General features: G+C 49.6%; 1 protein-coding gene across 4 annotated transcripts in view; it reads right to left on the reverse strand.

Moving 5' to 3' along the window:
• Positions 1–24,385, reverse strand: part of ATP2B4 (ATPase plasma membrane Ca2+ transporting 4) — a 99,030-nt gene that overhangs the window by 13,595 nt on the left and 61,050 nt on the right. For 3 of the 4 annotated variants that reach the window (XM_047076653.1, XM_047076656.1, XM_047076654.1), the window contains exons 6-19: positions 23,933–24,058; positions 22,781–22,816; positions 21,040–21,201; positions 17,561–17,775; positions 16,986–17,228; positions 16,211–16,452; positions 12,328–12,559; positions 11,214–11,393; positions 10,286–10,373; positions 8,415–8,521; positions 4,441–4,632; positions 3,774–3,987; positions 2,738–2,949; positions 1,628–1,735 (exon numbers count right to left, since the gene is read on the reverse strand). In XM_047076653.1, coding sequence (XP_046932609.1) covers positions 1,628–1,735; positions 2,738–2,949; positions 3,774–3,987; positions 4,441–4,632; positions 8,415–8,521; positions 10,286–10,373; positions 11,214–11,393; positions 12,328–12,559; positions 16,211–16,452; positions 16,986–17,228; positions 17,561–17,775; positions 21,040–21,201; positions 22,781–22,816; positions 23,933–24,058 — 2,357 coding nt within the window. The remainder of the gene's footprint in view (positions 1–1,627; positions 1,736–2,737; positions 2,950–3,773; positions 3,988–4,440; positions 4,633–8,414; positions 8,522–10,285; positions 10,374–11,213; positions 11,394–12,327; positions 12,560–16,210; positions 16,453–16,985; positions 17,229–17,560; positions 17,776–21,039; positions 21,202–22,780; positions 22,817–23,932; positions 24,059–24,385) is intronic. The other variant, XM_047076655.1, reaches the window with a different exon arrangement.

Below are 24,385 nucleotides of genomic sequence, written 5' to 3' on the forward strand. Positions count from 1 at the left end.
GAGGGAGGGACAGAGGAGTATTACCAGAAGACATGGGGCAGTGGGTTGGGCTTGCAATTCAAAATAAACCACACAGGAAGCTCGATCACTTCTCTTCCACAGACAGACGAGGAGCAGACAGGGTTCGGAGGAGACGGGGACTGTATGAGCGTTCCGATGCAGAGTCAAGTATTTTGAAATAGGAAGAAGGTCAAAGTGTAACTTTTGGATGACTGGAAGGAGCTCCGTGGTACAGAAGGGAGGCCATTATCCGGCACCAAGGTTATGTGGCCACACGTGAGACCAGACGCAGACGGGAGTTTCAGATAGTCAGTGAAACAAGCGGGCTTCACCCAAGTATAAAAGGGACCCCCTGATCAATAAACACCGGCAGACAGACGGGGCGGAAGGACTTGTGTTAGGAACTGGGATAGCAATTAATCAGGGAGGCACCTCGGGGATACGAAAGAAGCAACTAGCAGGTTTATGGGGGAAGGCCTGCGGTCCCAGGGAAGGATCTCTGGGGCCACTTAGAGCAAAGCCACCCAGGGGGCCAGATGCCAGTCAGTAGAGAGTGGGGGTCTACAAAGCAGAGCTTAGCCCGGGTCAGAGATGGGGATGCACACGGTGGTCATAGGGAAGGAACAAAACTTAACCAGACGTGATGACATTGTTATGATATTAGCAGCTCACTCTTACTGGGTACTTATGGGTCCTGGACATTGTTGTAAGTCATTGGCTGATCAACAACAATGAACAATGATCCTATTATCTTAAGTTGAGGAAACTGAGGCACAGAGTGGGTAAGACACTTGCTCGAAGTGATTCAGTTTGTAGAAGGGAGATGGGGATTCAAACCCGGGTGGCCGGTACCAGAATCTATGCTCTGAACTGTGTGATCTGCTTCTCTAGAGACCTTGCGAGTCTGGATATGTCTTAGATGAGGGTCAGGCATGCAACCCAGATGAGGTCGGGGTGAAAAACAGGATGCTGGGGAGCCCTTAACTATGTCCGCACAGTGGGGCGCCTGGGTGGCTCAGTCAGTTAAGCGTCCGACTTTGGCTCAGGTCATGATCTCAACAGTTCGTGGGTTCAAGCCCCGTGTCGGGCTCTGTGCTGACAGCTCAGAGCTGGAGCCTGTTTCAGATTCGGTGTCTCCCTCTTTCTCTCTGCTCCTCCCCCACTCACACCCTGTCTCTCTCAAAAATAAACAACAACAACAACAACAACAACAACAACCAGACAAAAACTGTCAGCACAACAGCTCACAGCCAGACTGTGGCTTCATCAGAATAAAGACTTCTGCTTGGTAAACTCTTCTGCTTCTAAGACCCTCAATTTTTTTTTTTTTCTTCTTAGCAAAATCCCATTGACAATTTCCACTCCCATCTCAGAGAAGCTAAGGGACGTGCCTGTCTCTAGGTATGGTTAGAGAAGAGATCCGAAGCCTCTGAAGGGGTGGGCACTGATCAGTCCCCTCTGGGATCCTGTAAGATGGGAAGATCTTGAAAGCTGTGGGTAGGGAGGGGTGGGAAGGAGAAGATGACGGGGACGATCTGGGAGTCCCCGCGGTGCGTGTTCCATCTCCTCTAGAGGAAGGGGCGTCGTCGGCTGTGCGGACCCACACAGCGACCCTGCCGGTACTCACCTGGCCCCACAGCAGTTCTCCGATGCCAATGAAGAGGCACCAAAACCACTGAGACAGGGTGAGCTTCGTGCAACTGAAGGGTTTACCCCCGAATTCCACAATGAGAATCTAGAACCGAGAAAGAGGCAGCCTACCATCAGGTTGATGGGTAACAGGTAGCTAGCTGTCCAGCCAAGGCCATCATGGCCACATCAACCCCTGCCCCATGATCCCTGTGGTGCAAGCCCTGATCGGCTTGTTGGAGAAGGAGAAGGAAGGAAACCAGAAGGGGAGAAGGGAAGAGAGACACAGTCTTTATAGAGACCCTGATGGAGGGGCAGATATCGTTACTATGACTATTATTAAGGGACGAGCTGGCGATCCAGGGGGGCTGGAGGCTTCTTGTGACTAAAGCTGGTGGGTGACAAAGAGAAGGCAAAGGGATGGAGAGGGGGAATCGAGGAGGGGGGCAAATAAGGGAGATACCTGCTGGGAGAGACTCAGGAGCCCTTTGTCATAGGGCCAGCTCATAGTCTCCTGTATCTGCAGATGTTTTACTCTACCTCTGACTAGGGCAAGGAGGAAGGAACCCAATCCTTTTACCACCAGGGCAACTGTGCCCTTGACCCCAGTTCTACAAGAGGAGCCTAAGTCAGGCTTATTGTCAACTGCATGTGAACCACGTACTTCTCTTTCTCTGTGAATTGCACAGCATTTTCTGCCACGAGCCCCTCGTGAACAAAGGGGCAGGGACAAGGGGAGACCCCGTACAGCACGTATTTGCACCTTTCACACGTGCTGGCAGGAGGCATGGAAAGGACCTAGGAGAGTGGCCCTCTCTTTGGTCACTTTGTGAAATTTCTGTGTTTTAGAAAGATAAGCAAAGGATCCCACAAGTCTTATTTGATTGGCTACCAACACGTTGCCTTGCCCTGGAGCACCTGACCCAGCAGGCTCCGGTTCTAGACCATGTGCAAATGGAAGCCACCTGGGAATCCGAAAGTGTTCAATCTACAGCCCGAGTGCCCATCATTCCCTCATGTCTTCTCCTTCGTACCTAGGGAATCCTGTTCCCAGCTTCTGGCCTTTGCCATCCCAGACCTCCTACCCCAACTCCAGCTGGAGGCTCACCTGGCTGATGAACGTGCCCAAGACCACACAGCAGAAGATGAGGTTGCGGAAGATGCCTGCAAAGACATTCCTCTCTCCGTGGATCTTGCGGGAGTTGATTTCGTTGAAGAGCTGCATCAGCACAAAGGTGTTGAAAATAATGGTGTAGTGTTGGCTGGGTGGGGAATGTAGAGGCGCCTTCCTCCCGCTATCGATGTCAAAGAATTTCTCACCTAGTGGGGAAGAAGGAAGCATTAGTGGGTGAAGTATGAGCTCCACGAGGGCTCAGGTTGAGTCAGAACACGCTGGCATGGCCAAACTGCTTGCTGACGGCCGGTGTCCGTTCTAATAGGTTAGTATCTGAGCTACACTAGTTATCAAATACTTCTAAGTGTTAGTTCTCATCTCAACGCATCTGACCCTCTTTCTCAGTTTGCTCCATTGATTTCGACTTCTTGTAGTGCAGCGTGGTGGTAAAACTGTGGACCAGGGTCAGGGCAGACACAGGTTTGACCTTAGTACCATTATTTATTCATTATGTGACCTGAGCTTCGGTTTTTATAATCTATAAAAAAAAAAAAAAAAAGCTATAGAAGCCACCCTTGTGAAATTCTTTTTCTTTTTTTTAATTTTTTTTTAACATTTATTTATTATTGAGAGACAGAGAGAGACAGAGCACGAGCAGGGGAGGGGCAGAGAGAAGATGGGACACAGAGCCTGAAGCGGGCTCCAGGCTCCGAGCTGTCAGCGCAGAGCCCGACGCGGGGCTCGAACTCACACACCGCGAGATCATGACCTGAGCCGAAGTCAGACGCTCAACCGACTGAGCCCCCCGAGCACCCCCACCCTTGTGAAATTCTTGAGAGGGGTACATCAAATAGCATAATGTGCCAGGTAGAGGGAAGAGAGGACACACTCAGTAAACGCAGCTGTTATCACTCCCAGTCTTGTGCTCAGTGTGCACCATTGTTACCTTCTTTCCCCAGGCCATTCTCTGCCCCCATCTCCATTTAGCCCTCCGACCCTTCCCCCAGCCCCAGCCTCACCCTCGGCTCACCGGCAAAGACAAGGAAAAAGATGACAGTGAGCTGATAGACTGCGTGGCCCAAGATGTTCTTCATCATAGTACGTGAGATCAGAGGCTTATTGCGGCCATAGGGGCGACGCTTCAACAGAGACTCCGTAGGAGGCTCGGTGGCCAGGGCCAAGGAGGCAAAAGTGTCCATGATTAGGTTAACCCACAACATCTGCACGGCTTTCAGTGGGGAATCCTGGTGGGAAGAAGAACCAGTCCTTTTAGCTTTCCTTGGAAAACACCCCCTACCTCCCTCCTCAGCCTCACCTTTGCCCCTGCAATGGCCTAGCTCCCACTATCCACCCAGACTTTGGATCTGGCCATTTCTTAGCTGAGTGACCTTGAGAAAGTTACTTAACCTCTTTGAGCCTTGGTTTCCTCACCCACTTTCCAAGATTGCTTTTGAAGAAGAGAGATAACACATAGGAGTACCCATCACAGCGGCTGACAAGGATGTGTTAATTAATGGTAGATGAGTTACCATCCTTCCACACGGGCAGATGGAGACTCAGCAGAGCTAACTTCTGCCCCAACACCACCGGGGAAACTCTTGTCCTTAATCCTTAGTAGATAGTACCCCACCTCCTGCGTTCCCTAGCTCCGGCCTCACCTCTCCCATCTCGCCCACCCCGCACTCCGCTCCTTTCACCTGAGTGATACAGGCTCCGGTGAAGGCCACAATCACGGCCACCACGTTGACAGTGAGCTGGAACTGCAGAAACTTGGAGATGCTGTCATAGACGTTTCGCCCCCACATCACTGCCTTCACAATGCTGGTGAAGTTGTCGTCTGTTAGGATGATGTCTGATGCCTCCTTTGCCACATCCGTGCCTGCGATACCCTGAGTAAGAAAGGGAAGGAGAACAGTGAGAAACTGGCTAAAGCAGAGCTTATCTACGTTCTGGACCAGGGCTGCAGTTCGTGACCTCCAAGAAGCTTCTGGACCAGGCAGAAACGCCAGAGGGCGCACTTGCCTTGCTAAAAACCAAGCCGGCGTATTTTGAGTTCTCGCTTCCAAAGATCAAGGGAAAATGTGACGTTGTCAGTCCACAGAAAACAGGGCTGGGGTCTGATGCCACCGTGTTACTCCTGAACCCAGGCTGGAAATGACAGTTATCTTTTGATATTCCTTTCTCCCTTCTCTCCTACTCCCCCACCTTAGAAATGAAGGAAAGGATAGGGAACACATCCTATCTATTTTACCTCCAAATTCATACATTTCTTTCTTTCTTTTTTTTTTTTTCAACGTTTATTTATTTTTGGGACAGAGAGAGACAGAGCATGAACGGGGGAGGGGCAGAGAGAGAGGGAGACACAGAATCGGAAACAGGCTCCAGGCTCTGAGCCATCAGCCCAGAGCCAGACGCGGGGCTCGAACTCACGGACCGCGAGATCGTGACCTGGCTGAAGTCGGACGCTTAACCGACTGCGCCACCCAGGCGCCCCACTTTTTTTTTTTTTTAAAGATTTTATTTTTAGGTCATCTCTACCCTCAACGTGGGGCTCGAACTCACAACACTGAGATTAAGAGTCGCAAGCTCCACTGACTGAGCCAGCCAGGTGCCCCTAAGTCCTTATACTTCTTTTGCCGCTGCTAGTATCTCACTCAAGTCCTTGTCCCTCCCCCCACCCCCCACCTCTAAGTCACCTTACTTTTTTTTCCAGGAGGAGTAGTCTGGCAGCACAGTTCAGATGTCCTATCCTTGTTCAAAATTCTCTTCCTGGGGAACCACTAAAGGTTTCTGAAGAGACATTATCAATGGTTGAAAGCTGTGCTTTTAGAAACAGTAACTCTTCTAGACTGACAGTCAAAGCCCTCAACAGGTGAACTCGGATGGATTCATTCTCCAGCCTACTCCTATCTAATCTTTCTGCTCGAAACCCACTGGTTTATTCACAGTTCTCTGAATCTCTTATTCACTTCTTGAATATAGACTTCTACTTACACCATTTCCTTAAACCTGGAACATCCTCCTTCCTCATCCATTTAAATCTCATCGGTTGTCAACGGTCCTTGCAATTAAGCCCTACTTGCTTTGCAAAACCATCCCTAACACCACCAGCCTATACTTCTATCCCAAGTCTTGCAAATCCTACAATCCATAGAGGAGTGTATTCATTAACTGGGCTTCTAGTAGTAGATGATTTTGTTCTCTTTACCAGGTAATAATATATTCCCTTTCGGATTGCAATAAACAAATACCTGTCATAGACTATACCAGTCAGTTTCCCCATCAAAAAGTTCTCTACTAAATCCACACAATGCCATAACATGCGCTGTAAAAAGGGGGAGAAAAAGGAAGGAGGACTCTATGTACTTACTACTATGGAATAATCTCCAGGTTACATGAAGTGAAAAAGCAATGCGAAAGAAAGAGTGTATGGTGTGTAAATAGATAAGCATAGATAGTAGTATAGATAATATCACTCAGCTAAGAGAATGGGATACAAACATATTACGTGTTTGATTATGTTTTAAAGGAGCAAACAAAGGATACACCAAAAACAAGAGAAGTAAGTTACTTAGGGTTAAGAGGGGAGGAAACGGGGTGGAGGTGAGCAGAAGCTGGATTTCTTTTTTTTTTTTAATTTTTTTTTATTTAAAAAAAATTTTTTTTAACATTTATTTATTTTTGAGACAGAGAGAGACAGAGCATGAACGGGGGAGGGTCAGAGAGAGGGAGACACAGAATCCGAAACAGGCTCCAGGCTCTAGCTGTCAGCACAGAGCCCGACGCGGGGCTCGAACTCACGGACCTCGAGATCGGAAGTCGGCCGCTTAACCGACTGAGCCACCCAGGAGCCCCCAGAAGCTGGATTTCTTGGTGTAGACCTTGTTTTGTATATTTGACCTGAGACGGAGACCTGAGAACTACTTTATATGAGTTATAAAACGAAATTAAGTTTAAAAAGCAATTTCCAAAAGGCAAAGCAACACATGCTTCTGTGGTGACAGCTCAGAGCCTGGAGCCTCTTCAGATTCTGTGTCTTTCTCTCTCTCTCTGCCCCTCCCCCGCTCACACTCTGTCTCTCTCTGTCTCTCAAAAATAGATAAACATTAAAAAAAAATTTAAAAAAAAGTTCCAAACGACAGTTTGAAAGACATAGTCCCTTGATGGCGGAACCTGGTAGAATATACCTCCAGGATAAAAAAAAGAACTGTAAGAAAGATCTTGAACTGTTTGTAGTAGAGTAATTGTATTATTATTGCTCTTTTGAGACTATCACCTATATTTTAGGGTAAAGCAAATTATGATTATGTTAATGACATTAGGATCGGAATTTTCAGCTTAAGAGATATAAATAGAAAATCAAGGAAGTTAAATAAAATTAGCAAGTTAGAGTTCTATAATTCTAAATTTGCTTTGGAAATACCAATATGGATTCATGAAGTATTTTACTTTAAAACAAAGAAACACAAAAACAAAAAAAAGAGGCATAAAAGATGTATTTCCTCGCTTTGCCCATTGAAAAGATCTAGAAACAAAGAATTACTCAGTAGTCAGGAACACCCTGACATGTAGACTGTGTTCTCTAAATACCATTTCTCACCAAAAAGCAGGACTCCTTTGAGAAATGGATGATTCCAGGCAGGACGAGAAATATGCATGATGATTCTGGAACCTTTTATCCTGCCAGAAACCAAGTAAGGTATTAAAGACAATTGCCGTTGTATCTAAAGACCCAGCAATATTCATGAGGCTAATGATGGGTCAATGTGAATGTCAAAATAACAACAAGGGCAATGGATCAAAACACATCAAGTATACTTAAGTCCATGAGTTCATAATGGTATTAAAAAAATAAGTGGTTTTTTTTTTAATGCTTATTTTTGAGAGAGAGAGAGAGACAGAGAGAGAGAGAGAGTAAACAGGGGAGGGGCACAGAGAGAGGGAGACACAGAATCCGAAGCAGGCTCCAGGCCCTGAGCTGTCAGCACAGAGCCCGACGCGGGGCTCGAACCCACGAACCGTGAGATCATGACCTGAGCCGAAGTCGGATGCTTAACCGACTGAGCCACCCGGGTGCCCCTTTTGGTTGCTTTTAAAGAGAGCACCCCAAACACAGATTATTCTTGAATATCGTTCCATGGCTTAAAAAAATCACCAATAGTGCAATACATATGGGAGGCTTACAATCATAAGCTACTTGAGTGTGAGAATGACATTTGCAATCCGGGGGTTTCTACATTTGCTGGAATGTCAGAATGAACCAGTGTGCCTGCTAGGAAAAGCCAAACATTTCTGGGACCCACCCATGTGCTACTGAATCAAGATATCCAAATGTGGAACCTTGGAATATGCGATTTTAAATAAACTCTCCAAGTGCTTCTGATGCGCTTGGCCTCACGAGCGCAAAGCAGAGTGATGAACAGTGCTGGCGAAGGAATACGTGCTTGACACGTCGTGGTTTCCCTGCCTGTGTCGTCTAGTCTTCACACTTGATGGCTCTCCCACTACACATACTCTCACTGGCTGGGTCGTTAGGAGAGACAGAGTCAGAAAAAAGAGCGCGGCGTGGGACGTGGAGGGACAGGAAGCGGCAGGCTACAAGAAGCCTGTCCTGGCTTCCTGATGGAGAAGGCAGCTTGCAGGCAGAGAGACGGTGTACTGAGCTGCTTACCATGGCAAAGCCAACATCTGCTTTCTTCAGGGCCGGCCCATCATTCGTGCCATCGCCAGTGACAGCCACCACCTGTCGCTGTTCCCCAACAGTGCTGTCGATGATGCCTGGGAGAAACAGACACACCGCGGTGAGTCCACATGGGCCATCTCAGTCCTCTGCTCCCCTCGAAGGTGCTTTTGGGGTTTTCCTCCCTGGCCCCTGCTACCACCTCCCTTTCTTTCCTTTCTTTTTTATTTTGTGGGTTACAAGCTCACTTGATAGCATGTTGAAAGTGTAACCATCCTTCTGAGCCCTGACAGATCTGTCAGTTCCTGAGAAGCTGCTACTGCTTTGCCTTGTTCTGTGCAGGCATCTGAGGTAAGGAAAGGCTAGAGGAGCACCTTGTCCAGCCTTCGATGTGGCAGCAGGCATGTAAACACAGGTAATTTACAAATAGAAGTGCAGCTACTAGCTGAAAACAACCACAGGAAGGGGTGAAGACCAGGTGAGGTGGACTGATCCCGTCTTGGGCAGCCACTCTGGCAACGAGAGCAGACGGTGCACTCCTGCCCTCTGGTGGTCGGAGGAGAGCAGTGTCTCAGCCTCCAAGGCCAGGAGGCCTAGCGCTTTGAAGAGGGAGGAGCAAAGGGCACAGTGACGGCCAGCCTGAAGCCACAGGTGGTATAGACTCAGAAGGCTGGAGAGGATCCAGATCATCTACGCCACTCCCATCATCCTCCAGAGGAGAAAACTGAAACCCAGAGAGAGGAAACGCCTTGCAGGGTCCTGAAGCCAGCTGGGGAAGCCCAGCCATCCTTCCATTCCATCTCAGCCAGCGAGGGCCATGTGCTCCCTGAGCAGGAAGAGGAAGCAAAACAATGGGGGGGGGGGGAAGAGTTAAAGCAGAAAATGATACTTCCCAGGAGGCTGGCTTCTTCCGACCAAGGAGAAGGCAGGAGAAAGATCGGGAGGTCAGAGTTGGACACCAGCATGCACACACGTGCACACATCTACATGCACATACATGATACCTGGATGCCTTTTCTCTGGCGTCCAGGCTGGTGCCCAAGTGTGAGTGTGTGTGTGTGTGTGTGTGTGTGTGTGTGTGTGACCATCTCCCTTTCTACTTTGTTCTTTCCTTCTTTCTTCTCTATGCTGGAGGTTCTACAGCATCACCCCAGGGCTGTGAATTGTTTCACAGGTGGCACCTTGACCTACGAGTCTGTCTTTATCAGGTAGCCTGTGGCAGCCCAAGGGCCGTAAGGCAGCTGGTGTTTGGTGGAGAAGCCACCGGTTGAATTAAGGACAGAGACCTGGGGGTTGAACTGTACCACTTACATTTACCAGTTGGCCAATTTGGGTAAGCTACTCGTCTTCCCAGCCTCGAACTTCCTTATGTGCAAAATGGGAATCATTTAACCTGCCCTGGTTGAATAAGATATGATGTCTATTTTATTTATTTATTTATTAAAAAAATTTTTTTTAACATTTATTCACCTGTGAGAGACAGACAGAGCACCGTGAGGGAGGGGCAGAGAGAGAGAGGGAGACACAGAACCCGAAGCAGGAGGCTCCAGGCTCTGAGCTGTCAGCACAGAGCCCAACGCAGGGCTCGAACCCACGAACCGTGAGATCGTGACCGGAGCCGAAGTCGGACGCTTAACCGACTGAACCACCCAGGTGCCCCAAGATATGATGTTTAAAAACCACTTTATTATATGGGTTGACTACAGATGTTGGCTAAGCTGTCTGTTCCCCCCACGAGCCGGACAGCTCTCCTGGAACCTTCCTGTTCAGGACAGGAGAGTTGCTTTGGCCAACGGTCCTCGTCTGCCCTGCCCCAGACTGCCGTCTTCTGCCCCAGGTACCTGGCCAGCAGCCAAGCTTACCTTTTACCAGGGTGTGCTTGTCAGTGGGGGACGATCGCGCCAAGACTCGAAGCTTCGGCCAGATCTTGTCCAGCTTCTCTTGCTCCACCTGCCAACGTGAGACCACACCAGGTCAGGCAAGCCCAGAATAGTCATCCAGAAGAAGCTTACTTCTCCCCACGCTCTGAGATTCTGGGGGAGCTGGCATTCCATGGCCCATGGCGGCTGCTATCATGGCCTCCACGGGACATGAAAATCCAGCTGAGTCTCCAAGGGCAGATTCGTTGATGGTGACCATTCAGGCTCCGCGTGTCTCTTTTTTCCTCCCAGTTCCCTACTGGGGAGCCAATCCCCTATTTCTTGGAGCCTTGACAGGAGGTGGGCAGGGGTTAGCTGTCGGCTCCAGGGGCTAAAGTGCTTCTAAGGTCTTAGGTGTGGTTTCTATGTAGACCAGGAAGCTCTGGTCTGCTTCACACCCAGACCACATCCTCTTACAAACCTGTGCCAGCATTAGTCACAGGGTGGTGACACAGGAGAGTGAGGATGGAGGGAAATCAGTACAAAATCACTCCTTAACTGAAAAAAATCGGGAAGACGCGAAAAGTTAGTGAGGCTGTCTCAAAAGTTAGCTTATGAATGAAGATGACGAGGAGAAAGGAAACTCGCAGTTTTACCCCCTGAGCAGCTTTGGTAGAAGGAACGTCTCGCTATGAATAGATTTTAGTTTAAAAACCACCCACTTGGCGGTACAACTCCTCACAGCTTCCCCTCCCTCCTCTATGGGCTGCTGCCCGATTCATGAAACCATTTAATAAAGCCGATTAGATCTTCCAAAAAAACAAAAACCAAACAAAAACAAACACACGACCACCACAACAAAAGCCAGCTGCTTTCTCCCGCGCGTCCCAGCTGCGCCACACGAGACCCAGGCTTCCCGCCCGCGACCCACCTCGCCCTTCTCGTTGCGGATAAGTCGGTTGAACTCTTTGCCTTCTAAGCACAAGAAGTCATCCCCAGGTGTGACAATGCCACATTTGGTGGCGATGGCCCGGGCTGTGTTGATGTTGTCACCGGTCACCATTCTGACAGTGATGCCAGCTTGTTTGCATTTGGCGATAGCATCTGGGACCTATGGAGAGTAAGGCAAGGGGAAAGGAGGAGGTGGGGTGGTGAGGCCTGCTAGGCTGTCCCCGTTCAGGGTCCCTTCACTGTACACAGGAGACAGGTACCCCAGGAGCAGTGCCACGGGGCACTGGCTACGTCCGGTCATTTTTATATTGTCCGGTGTCACCTCACTTCTGTCCTACCCACGGTACTACATTTGAATTTGCCTTTTAGTGTAACTTGAGTTGAAGAGGAAATTTGCTTCAGGAGCTGGGTGTGAAAGCCTACTCTCCCTGAGATCTAGACTCCTTAGCAGGGCATATACACAGCCCTTTGAGATCTGGCCACTGTCTTCCTCCCTAGCAGACGTTTTTTGCCATTCTCCACCCCCCTGGTCCATACTCCAACCATATCAGTTCTTTGCAGTTTCCCCAATGCACACTGCCCTCTCCTGCCTGGGGGCCTTGACAACTAACAGTCCATCTGTCTGAATTTCTTTTCAGCAGAGACTTTTTCCGATGCCTTAGCGTCTAGAATAGTGTTCAGCTACCCTAGGGGCACTCAACAAGAATGTGTTGCTTGAAAGAAGGCGGCTGGAGGCGGGGATGGTGTCCCAGTTAACTCAGCCTCCTGGCTGTTCTAGGTATCAAATCATAAGCTCAATGAAACCTATACTTCTCACCCCTCAGACGGCATTAACCATCAGAATGGCACCTTCTAGCAGTTCAGCACTCTAAAGCAGTTTTGTGAAGCTGGAAGCCTGGGAACATCCATCCCTGCAAGTGAGAAGCTGTTACGTAACACGCCTGGGGTCACAGCTAGAAATGGAACCAGTACCCCAGTTCCTGTGACTCCTGGGTGGCTTCCCGTTAGACCGTGCTCAGCTTGCACACGTGCCAGGGGCTGTTGGAAGACTTCCATTCATGTTTTCTTACCCTTTGGCCAAGCCAAAGCCTCACCTCTGGGCGCACGGGGTCCTCAATGCCCACCACCGCGACGCAGGTCAGTTCGGTGAGGATCTCACTCTCGTTGTCCCACGGGGGCTCTCCGTCATTGAAATCCCGGTAAGCTATGCAGATAGTTCGGAGGCCCTCACAGGCCATGGGCTCGATGACAGTGCGCACTATCTCATCTCGGTCCTTGTTCTTGAACGGCACCACTTCCCCTTTCTTGTCCAGGATTCGATTGCACCTGGGGAGGCACACGGTCAGGAAGCAGCACCCCGTCTCACCCAGTATGTCTCTACGGTCACCTGCAGACATTCTGGCAACTGCTCTGAAGCCAGACACTGTTCTGAGGCCAGAAATCTCTCATCCCTCTCCCCCAGCTGAGTCCCTTTTTCCAAGGTGGGGAGGTGTGTAGGTGGATAAGGTCCACGTAAGCAGAAGGTGCCGTTCCCCCCTACCATCTGTCCCTACTCATATGTGAAGTCTTTTGGGGATCACCTGCTCTTTTGAACTTCTCAAAGGTGGAGAGACAGTTTTAATTCCCGTGACCTAGAATAGTACTCAGTGCATGGGGCGTGTTCCACGGGAATGTGCTCATTGAAGGAAAGTGGCTAATTAGCAGCCAACTAGAAGCACTGGTTAATTCAGCTACTGGCCCTATGCCTACGCCTAAACTTTAATGACCTGCGAAGAGCCTAGCCACATTGATTAACTTATGCAACTTTCTATAATCAGAACTGAGCGCGAGAAGGAAAACGGAACATAGAGGCACCATTTCTAGTACTGCTGTGTGCCAGGCATTTTCTGTATAGGCATGCCTCGTTTTGTTTTGTTTTGTTTTGTTTTTTACAAACTGAAGGTTTGTAGCAACCCTGCATCCAGCAAGTCTGTTGGCACCAATTTTCTAACGGCATTTGTCCACTTCCTGTCTCTGAGTTACGTTTTGGTAAGTTTCACAATACTTTAAACTTTTTCGTTATTATTATATTTGCTATGGTGATCTGTGACCAGTGAGCTTTGATGTTACTATTGTAATTGTTTTGGGACATCAAGAGTCGCGCGCATGTAAGACAGCAAATTTAATCGATAATGTTGTGTGTGTTCTGATTCCACTGCCCAGCTCTTTCCCCGTCTCTCTCCCTATCCCCTGAGAGACAACAATATTGAAATTAGGCCACTAATAACTCTACAGTGGCCTCTAAGTGCTCAAGTGAAAGGGAGAGGTGCACATCTCTCACTTTAAATCAGAACCTAGAAATGATTAAGCTTGATGAGGAAGGCATGTGGAAAGCCGAGAGAGGCTGAATGTTAGGCCTCTTGTGCCAAATAGCCAAGCTGTGAATGCAAAGGAAAGGTTCTTAGAAGAAACGAAAAGGACTGTTTCCGTGAAACCCAAGTGGTAGGCGCGTGAAACAGCCTTGTTGCTGATATGAAGCAAGTTTGAATGGTCTGGATAGAAGACGAAACCAGCCACAACGGCCCCATAAACCAAAGCCGAATCCAGAGCAAGGCCCTAACTGTCTTAAATTTTATCAAGGCTAAGAGAGGTGAAAAAGCTGCAGAAGAAAAGTCTGAAGATAGCAGAGGTTGGGTCATGAGGTCTAAGGAAAGCGGAGATCTCCATAATATAAAAACGGAAGTGCTGATGTAGAATAACGGTGTTGGGAAAACTAGACAGCCACATGCAGCGAGTTCTCCAGAAGGACTAGCTCAGATGATTAACGAAGGTGGCTACACTGAACAGCAGCTTTTCCGTGTAGACGCAACAGCCTCATACTGTAAGAAGATGCCATCCAGGACTTTCACAGCTAGAGAGAAGTCAGTGCCTGGGTTCCAAAGTTTCAAAGGACAGCCTTACTTGCTCGTTAGTGGCTAATGCAGATGGTGAATTTACATTGAAGCTAATGCTCACTTACCATTCTGAAAATCCCAGGGCCCTGAAGAATTATGCTAAATCTACTCTGTCTGTGCTCTCTAAACGGAACAACAAAGCTTGGATGGCAGCACATCTGTTTATAACAAGGCTTACTGAATATTTTAAGTCCACCGCTGAGAGCTGCTGCCCAGAAAAAGACTCCTTTGAAAATATGACTGCTCATTGACAATACACCTGGTCACTCAGGAACTCTGATGGAGATGTCCAACGAGATTAATGTTGTTTTCATGCCTGCTAACACAACATCCATTCTGCAGCCCATGAATCAAGGAGTAATTTCGACTTTCAAGGCTTATTATTTAAGAAACACATTTTGTAAGGTTATCGATAGAGATTCCTCTGGTGGATCTGGGCAAAGTAAATGGAAACCTCCTTCCAAATGCCATTAAGAACATTCATGATTTATGGGAAGAGGCCTGCATATCAACATGAACAGCAGTTTGGAAGCAATTGATTCCAACCCTCATGGATGACTTTGACCCTCAGGGTTCGAGACTTTAGGGGAGGAATTCATTGCAGATGTGGTGGAAATAGCAAGAGAACTGGAAGGAGCAGTGGAGCCTGAAGATGGGACTGAATGACTATGATCTCGCGATCAAACACGGACAGATGAGGAGTTGCTTCTAGCGGATGAGCAAAGAAAATTTCTTGAGATGGAACCTACTCTTGATGAAGATGCCGTGAAGATCGTTGAATGACAATAAAGGATTCAGAATAGTACATAAGCTTAGTTGATAAAGCAGTGGCAGGGTTTGAGGGGAAGTAACTCTAATTCTGAAAGAAGTTTTACTGTGGGTAAAATGCTATCAAATAGCATCTCTATAGCATCTCATGCTATAGAGAAATTGTTCATGAAAAGAGCCAATCTATGCGGCACACTTCACTGTCTTATTTTAAGAAACTGCCACAGCCACCCAACCTTCAGCATCCACCGCCCTGATCAGTCAGCAGTCATCAACATCGAGGAAAGAGCCTCCACCAGCAAAAACATTATGATCACTAGGGGCGCCTGGGTGGCTCAGTCAGTTAAGCATCTGACTCTTAATTTCGGCTCAGGTCATGAGCTCACGGTTCATGGGATTGAGTCCTGCGTCAGGCTCTGTGCAGAGCCCGCTCGGGATTCTTTCTCTCCCTCTCTCTCTGCCCCTCCCTAACTCATGCATGCGTGCACACACACTCTCTCTGTCTCGAAATAAATCAATAAACATGAAAAAAAATTTAAAAAAAAGATTATGATCACTAAAGCTCAGATGATGGTTAGCATTTTTTTTTAGCAATAAAGTATTTATAAAATAAAGTATGTTATTTTTTTTTTTTTATATATATATACATCATGCTATGGCACCCTCAATAGACTCCAGTCTAGTGTAAGCATGAGCTGTATATGCACTGGGGAATCAAAAAGATTCATTTGGGATGAGCACTGGGTGTTGTATGGAAACCAATTTGACAATAAATTTCATATATTGGAAAAAAAAAAAGATTCATTTGCCTCACTCTGTTGTGGCGATCTAGATTCGAACTCACAACGTCTCTGACGTAGGCCGAAGTTACATTGAACCATTTAATCATAGGAACCCCATGGGCATTATTCTGTTTTCAGGCTAGCAAACGAGAGCTTGGATCATTGCGGTCCGAATCCTGGCTGCGCCACTCTTAGCTGCATCACCTTGAGCAAGTTACTTCACCTCCCGGGACCTCTGTTTTCTCATCCGCAAAGGGGGGATAACAACAGTATCTGCTGCACTGAGCTGTGAAGATTAAATGGAACAGGCCACCCGAAGGCACGTGAAAACTGCGTGGCCCCGAGCAAGCGCTCAGATATTGGTTCTGCGGTCACCGCCCCGAAGCGGGGCTCACATATCATTCGGCGGGGCTCAGCACGGGCGCGGGCTGCCCGGACCTTGCTGGGGGGGAGGATTTCGCAGGGAAGGAGAAGCGGGGGAAGGAAGTGCTCACTTGCGCAAGATGATCTCCGAGGCGCCCTTGCTGTACATGCGGTAGCCCCCGCTGGGCTTCTCGATGACCGTGCTCATGGATTTGCGCACCGAGTTGAAGGTGTACACCTTGTAGAGCTTCTCCTCGGGCACCTCATTGCGCACCGCATGGTAATCCTGCTTCAGGTCTGTGACAAAGCCCAGCAGAGCGCATTCGGTCTTGCTGCCCACCTGCCGCGGCAGACCTCCCTCCTTCTCCGGAGGCTGAGAGAAAAATCATACGTGGCATTTGAGTAACGGGCCTCGACTAGGGAGAGAGCTGAGGAAGGAAAGGACAAAACTTTCATGCGTTTTCTTCCCAAGGGTAAGCGGGCAGTGGGCAGGGGCGACTGTGGTCGCTGGGCCATCCGGGGCTCCGTTTACCCTGGGGGTGGTGCTGGAATCTCAACCTGTGCGGGTCTCATTCTAACCCCCTCTCTGAGTTTCTGGACAATATGTACTTTCCTCCTGGTGAGCCCAATTCCGCTACCAGCACGAGGTCTCTTCCAGAGATTCCGCCCTCAGATGGTGCCTGGTGGGCGCTTCATGGCCGTAGATTTCTACCTGCCTCCCCACCTCTGCTCTCCTCCCATGGATCATTCCCTAGTCACGCCAAACACGTTCAGTGAGGAGTAGGAAACGTGGTGGGGGATGGCAATTCAGGCAGAACAAACAAGAGAAAATTGCTCTGTCCAGAGAAGATTGACGGTCCCTTCCGACCACCCCGTTCGAAGCGTCCAGGCAAAGGGAGAGCTTACCAGAATCTTGGAGGTATAGGCACTGTTGATAGAAATGCCGTTGACAATAAGGTCCAGGACCTTGGGCAGGAGGACATCAGGGCTCGGGATCTGATGGTAATGGGTGTCTCCAATATAAGCCTGTACCACGGTCATGCGGTTCATGGTCAACGTGCCGGTCTTATCAGAGCAAATGGCTGTGGCGTTGCCCATTGTCTCACAAGCATCCAGGTGCCGCACCAGGTTGTTGTCTTTCATCATTTTCTACAAAGGAGATGAGAGCAGACTTGAGAGGGGACCGAATACAGGTCAAAGGCCATGTTTCAGCCAACATGTCTCCACCTCTCCTCCTCTTGTTGGCACAAAAACGCAGGATACCATTGTGGCGAATCCTCCTTAGATTCCACTGGCTTCCCGAAACACTGATGCGGCTGATCAAGAGGGTCTTTCACCTGTGAGCAGTGCCAGCGGCCTCTGCCCCTGCGAGGTGCCACGCAGGGTCTGGGGAGATGGCCCGGCCTTTCGCCCCAGGCTACACGGCGCCCTCCCTTCCCATCTGTGTCCTGAAAGAAGAGCCAGCCTCGTTCCCGTCTCACCTTCACGGAGTAGGCCAGGGAAATGGTGACAGCCAGCGGCAGCCCCTCTGGCACAGCCACCACCAGCACAGTGATGCCGATGATGAAGAACTTGACAAAGTACTGGATGTAGATGGGAGTGCACTCGGGCAGCCACGCTCTGCGGTGGATCACGAAGTTGTCAATCACAAAGTACAGGATCAGGATGAGAACCGTGATGGCAGACATGATGAGGCCTGTCCGGGAAACAAGTCACATGAACCCAGGCTCCAGGGCCTTCCCGGGGCCCTAGCCAGAGGTGGGCTGGCAGAAGTTAGAGGCTTTGCTACCAGGGTTTAGAACCACTCCCTCTAGGGAGTCGTACCCAGATCCCCTATCCATTCTCTGTTGCTTACACATCACCGTGCAGGGAAAAAGACGCTGGTTTTGTCTCCCACAGACACAGGCTCTAGTCTCGGCCCTGCGCTAACCGGACTCGTGGCTTTGTGCCAGGTTTTGTCCCTCTCTGGGCCTGTTTCCTCATTCATAAACAAGGAGGTGGTCTAGTTTTCTTTTTTCTTTTGGGCAAGGTCATCTAACACTTTATGTTTTTTATTTATATTTATATTTTTTAAAATTTACATCCAAATTAGTTAGCAGATAGTGCAGCACTGATTTCCCGGGTAGATTCCTTAGGGCCCCTCACCCATTTAGCCCATCCCCCCTCCCACAACCCCTCCAGGAACCCTCAGTTTGTTCTCCATATTTATGAGTCTCTTCCATTTTGTCCCCTCCTCCCCCGTTTTTATATTATTTTTGTTTCCCTTCCCTTATGTTCATCTGTTTTGTCTCTTTAAGTCCTCATATGAGTGAAGTCATATGACCTTTGTCTTTCTCGGACTAATTTCACTTAGCATAATACCCTCCAGTTCCATCCACATAGTTGCAGGTCTAGTTTTCTAAAACAGCATTTTATTGGGGTGCCTGGGTGGCTCAGTCAGTTGAGTGTTTGACTCTTGATTTTGGCTCAGGTCATAATCCCAGGGTCATGGGATCGAGCCCCACATCGGGCTCTGCGCTGAGTGAAGGTCCTGCTTACGATTCTCTCCCTCTTTCTCTGCCCCTCCCGTGTGCGTTCACATGTGTTTTCTCTCTCTCCCTCTCTCAAAAAACAAAAAAACCCTAAAAACAAGAACCCAGCATTTTATGATTCTATCTCAGACCTACCCTCTTTTCACAATTCATAACGTAGTGACTGTATCTGCCTACTTCCTAGTCGTTTATCAATTTGGGTTTCTCCCCTATCAATTCACGACTCGTTCACAGCGATGTCCCTAAGGTCACCTGCATGACTAACTTTCAGAACAGTGTTTCCTGACCTTTCTCTTGACACGGCATAGATAGGAGATGACAATAATTTGTATGTTTACAACAAGCAAATATTTCTATAGTGCTTGCTATAGGCCAGGTAAGCACCTCACGTATACAGACCCATTTAATCCTCACGAAACCCCTGTGAGGTAAGTTACTATGATCATCCCCTTTCATGGGGATATCAAGGCACAGAGAGGTTTTTTTTTTTTAAAGAAGATCAAAACAAAATTATGATCTTTAAATTTTTTAAATTTTATTTATTTATTTATTTATTTATTTATTTATTTATTTATTTCATTCATTCATGATAAGTGTACTCTTTAATCCCCATCACCTATTTCACCTATCCCCTCACCCCCTTCCCCACAGAGAGTTTTCTGGAATGGACACTGGCTGGGGGACCAACTATTCTGGTTTGTCTGAGGCTGTGCAGTTCCCTGGGATGTGGGACTTTCAGAGCTAAAATCAAGACAGTCCCAAGCCAACGGGGACAGCTGGTCATCCTACAACACTGATGTAAATGGAAGAATCTTTTCAAGGTCAGAAAGCACCTGGCCCGGGTGCTGTCTGGCCACTCTGAAGGCTGAGGGAATCACTATCTGGGCACCCTGCACCTCTCTGTGGCAAAATATCTGGGAAGAGCTTTGTTTCAAACCCCAGTCTAGTTTGGGTCTTTGCTCTTCCTGAGGGCCTAATGACTCAAGAGAATCAGAGCAAGGCTAGAGGTGATTATACCAATGAAAGCGTATTCTTTTGAGCTTTGCTTCAGCAGGGTCAGGGCCGATGTGAGGCAAACTGGGTGCGTAGGGTCCAAAATTTAAGGAAGTGCTCCCTCCCAGGGTGACACATTGCCTCGCCCGACTCCCGGCCTAGCTTGATACGTAAACTAAAACAAGAGAGGAGACCCGGTGGCCGGCCCACCAGGTAGCTCGCACTCCCTATAGAGCAGGGCAGGGATCCGGAGGACAATAGAAGGGGTTAGGCGGGGTCTGTTTAATGTTTCACACCCATGCGCCAGGCTCAGGAACGTGATTCCACACCCGCAACTCATCTCATCCGTGTACAGTTTATACGCGAGAGATGTCACAGCGGTCAAAATCAGCCGGGTACTAGAACTGAAAGGATAGGGCTAGACTAATGCGGTCCAGCAGAACTCTCTGCGATGCTTCAAACGTTCGCCGCGTGCGCTGTCCCATAAGGTAGCCACGACCTGAGTGTGGACATTGACCAACTGAACTCAGGCTGATGTGACCGAGGAACTGAATGTTTAACTGTATTTGATTGTCAGTCGATGTAAGCGGGAACAACCACACAGGGTTAATGGCTCCGCAAAGCTTCTGGCTCCCCAGTGTGTGGTCAGCCCATCGGCGGCACTGGCATCGCCTGGGGGCTTGTCAGAGATGCAGACTCTCAGGCCCCGACCTCCTGACTCAGAATCTGCGCTTTAACCAGGTTCCGGGTGAATTGTCCACACAGAATGTACTGGTCTAGCCTCTGATTGTGCTAAAGAGAGGGGTGGGGCCAGGAGATAATTAAACAGTGGGACGAGACCGTACCTGGAGGGCTCTGCCCACTGAAGGCGCAATATTCCTTCTGTTTCCTCCTCCAGCCCCGCCCCTCCCCCCCCACCCCTTAACCCCCAACAGAAGGTAGAGGGAGAATGTAGAGGCAGTCTGGAAAGAGCCTCTCCCAACCACAGGCTTCCTTTTTCTTCCAGTCCTTACTCTGAATTTACTGTCCTGTGCCTGGCCAGATGCTAGGACCACACTCGGGAACTGCCTCCAGGAAACAGGAGCCTTCTCTGCCCTTGAGGAATTTATAAGTCAATACACGAAACAGGTGGGTGGTTACGAGTCTTCTCTCTCCCTGAAGTAAATCTCCCCTGTGTGACAGAAGTTCTTTATTTCCCACTTGGCGGCAAGAGACCACGGGGCCTTTAACCCTTGCACGCTGGGACACGCTTCTCCCTGAAAAGGCCCAGGGAGTGGCCGGAGGGTGGCAGGGAGAGGGGGCCTACTCCCTGGGCTGCACGAGCCCCTTGGAAGTTTCGGCTTCTTTCTGCCGGCCCGGTTGGTACAGAAGGGAGACAGGGAGGCCAGGATCCGGAACAGCACTAACGAACAACAAGAAGCCGCCGCCCTACTCACCAGCTTTCCCGATCTGAACAGCCAAGCGCGTCAGCTTGCCCTGCAGCACCGACTTCTCCTTTTTGGGCAGCTTGGCCGCCTTCTTCTCCTTCTCCTCGTTGTCGGTCCCCTCCTGGCTGTTGAGTGGCTGGATTTCCAGGGCCACCCCATCCTGAGTTTTTGCTAGGGTGCGCACAACAGAGAGGACAGGTGAGCGCGCAAGGTGACGGCAGCGAGTGGCAAGCACGTGAGAACCCCAACTCCTCTGTCTCCTTCCTGGAATCCACCTCGGACCCCCGATGTCGATTCTGACCACTCTCACCCCGTGCCAGACGGGGCACTTGCCTTGCACCCTCCACTGGGGCCTTGGAATGATATTCTGACAACTGGAGACGAAACGGGAGTGCTTTCGGGGTACGGGTTTCCTCTTCAGTGGCAGCTTCCTGGCACCACCTCAGAGCCCCAAGCCAGGCTTATTCCAGCAAGAGGATTAGTCATGCCGCTAAGCGCTATTACCAACAACCATCCCTCCTGGAATTCAGTGCTCAGAATGGTGAATCTTCACTGCAGGAAGGGGCCGATGGGGAAGGCTAGAAGACGTTTCTAGAGCGTAAGGGCCCTCCCGGTCTGCTCTGTTAAATGGTTCCTCTCTCTCTTCCTATAGACCGTCAGGGGAGAAACACAGACCCCCCCCAATACAAGATGTTTTCCAGTTCCTCCTCATATCAGTCGAATGACAGCGGAAGGAAATGCCCTTTCTCCCCTGTCTGACGAAGGTGGGGAGGCACAGAGTGGGGAGGTACAGGGGTAAGTCTTTTGGGGGGGAGAGGGAAGAAGCTGGTATGAGGGACCCTCTGGAATGAGAGGGATAAAGACAGACATATAAACCCATTTTGCTTTCGAAAGAAGAGTTAAAGAGACCTAAAATTAAAGAATTATTTCTGTGGAGCCCTGGTTCTCCGATGGGATGACTTTATTCCTGAAGACTCCTATGACACGGGTCCAAAGAGCAAAATAATCACTAGTGGCTGTCTCAAGAGAGCCATTCTCGCTGGGTCCCAGCACCCCTCCAGCTTCACCCCCGTTGGAGCTCAGCCCTTTTGCTTAGGATGCCCTTCCTGAGATACTGTCTCTGTTGTCAGACTCACAAACAAGACAGAGACGGGATGTAGACACAGCCACCAAAAAGGAAACACACACCAGATCGGGAGGAAGAAAACAGACTGAGGGGAGAACAAAGAAAGAGGTGGGGAGAGGTACAGAGAAAGGGCTCTGTCCAAGCACCCCCGAGAAGACTAGAAGAGAAGACCAGACCAGAAGAGGACACCGATGAGGCAGCTAGCAAGAGGAGGGTGCAGGGACTGCCCACCCCATCTCCCTCCACCGTGAGGACCCTGAAGTCTTCCAGCCCGGAAACCGATGACCTTTGGTGTTTAAATCTGGCCGAGGGCAATGAAGCAATGCGTTCAGCGCCCAGAGAAGAGCTGATCCATCCCACACGCTCCCCAAGAGAAACCTTGACAGGAGATTCCATGAGACAACAGCAGAGGGTGCTGTTGTCCCATTTTGGATTGGGATTGGGACCCCCCCCCCCCCTGAGACCGCCCCCAAATCTCTGCACCTTCCTCAGGATGAGGCATCCAGGCCACAGCAGCAGATAACAGATTTATGGAGAGGACAAAGGGAGAAGGCAGATGGCCTGGAAAGGTCTGATTTGAGTGTGGGCAGGTAGAGATGGTAAATGAGTGGGTGGCGAGGTTACCTTTGTTGCGATTTTCAGGGACTCCTTGTTTTTTACCTGTTTGAACAAGAAAGAAAAAAGTGGGGTGGAGACCCAAAGCGACTATTAAGAGATCAGATATCCAATCTGTTGGTCCTGCTCAGAGCCCAAAAGGGCGACAGCAAAGGGGCTGAGCGGCAGGGAAGGGACTATAAAGGAAGTTCACGTCTCTGCTCACATCCATGCTCACGAGGGGCTCTCCTGAATCCTGGGGGTGCAGACCAGCCACTCGTGCAGGTGAGTGCACACCCACACCTGAGCTGCGTTCTCCCGGAGCCCGGCCGCTGCTGGGAGGCTGCTCCCGGCCTGAGTCACATCGCTGGGAGAAATGGGGTGGGGGTTAGAAAGTGAGAGGCTGGAACTGTTTCTGCCTAATGGCGAAGGCTCTGAAAGGGGTCTCCGTGTCAATTCACCGGCACCAGGCAAGCTTCCTCCTTACTCATTTGCAGGTAGCTGCAAAAACCACTAGTCTAGCTCCTGGGGGAACGTGTTTCATTTCCTTTTGATGACCCGCCCTCCACGAAACAGCCTGAGATGGTCCTCTAGCCAAGGGACAGAAATCCTTCCCTCCTCCAAGGAAAGAAGGAATGCCTAGGGAAAGGGGAAGATTTCTTTTCAGTATCCCTTCTTCATTCACCCTCTGTGTTTCCTCCCTTCAGGAGCACGTGAATGGCAGAGACAGGACTAACTCTGGGGGGAGACATTACCTCTCTGTTCCCCCTCTCCTAGCTGTGTCTCTCTCCCCCTGACAGCCCACGGTTTTGGCAGTTTACCCTCAGCCTTGACGGGTCATTTAATCCCCCACGTTTGTGGAAGAAGGGTTGGGGGGTTGCACGGAGGGCATCTGGAGCCGGAGCACCTAGCCAGCTCCCTTGGGGCAAGCTTTACATCTTGCCCCTGCACATCCATTAACAGACATGGGAGTTGAGCCTCAGAGGTGACCTGACTTGGTTTTCATCAGAGCACCCTGGGGAGCCAGGCTTGACATCTTTATCCCGGCAAGACGTTCAGATATCTGTGCTCTTCATCCAGCAGCTTCTTCCACGCAGATGTTCCATCCGGGTCTGTTCTCTTGCCTCCCGCTTTGTCCACGGGCACGGGTGGGAACAGAATGTCATCTCAAATGCCCCTTACCTTTTTTCTTCTTCTCTTCCTCTTCTCCCTCGCTGGCTCCCAAAAGGGTAAAGATGATTCCAGTCTGAGAGTTGATACCCACAGCCGTCACTACCATCCGGCCAGAACCTTCCATGACATGGGTCCCTATGTGAGAAAGGAGAAGGTGGGAGGAGTGTTGTTTTTTATCCCTAGCCAGGCTTTGGTGTGGAGCGCAAACTTAGAAAACAACAGTCCCTCTTCCTTCCTTCCCCACGGATAATGATCCGCTCGGCAGATAGTGGGAAACGGTCAAGAGCTGGGCCCATTTAAAATAGACCGAGCACTCCAGCTGATTCCAACGGGTAGCCAAGGTTGAGAATCACTGTTCTAGAACGCTGGTTATCTTTACTCACCCAAGTACTGTTGCTCCCAGCTTTAGCTAATATGGTTGACCCGTGAACAACACGGGTTTCAACTGCACATGGATTCTTT

Source organism: Lynx rufus, unplaced genomic scaffold (genome assembly GCF_022079265.1).
Source record: "Lynx rufus isolate CCGP_SWC_20201006 ecotype Redwood Valley unplaced genomic scaffold, mLynRuf1.p SCAF_15, whole genome shotgun sequence".
NCBI lineage: Eukaryota > Metazoa > Chordata > Mammalia > Carnivora > Felidae > Lynx > Lynx rufus.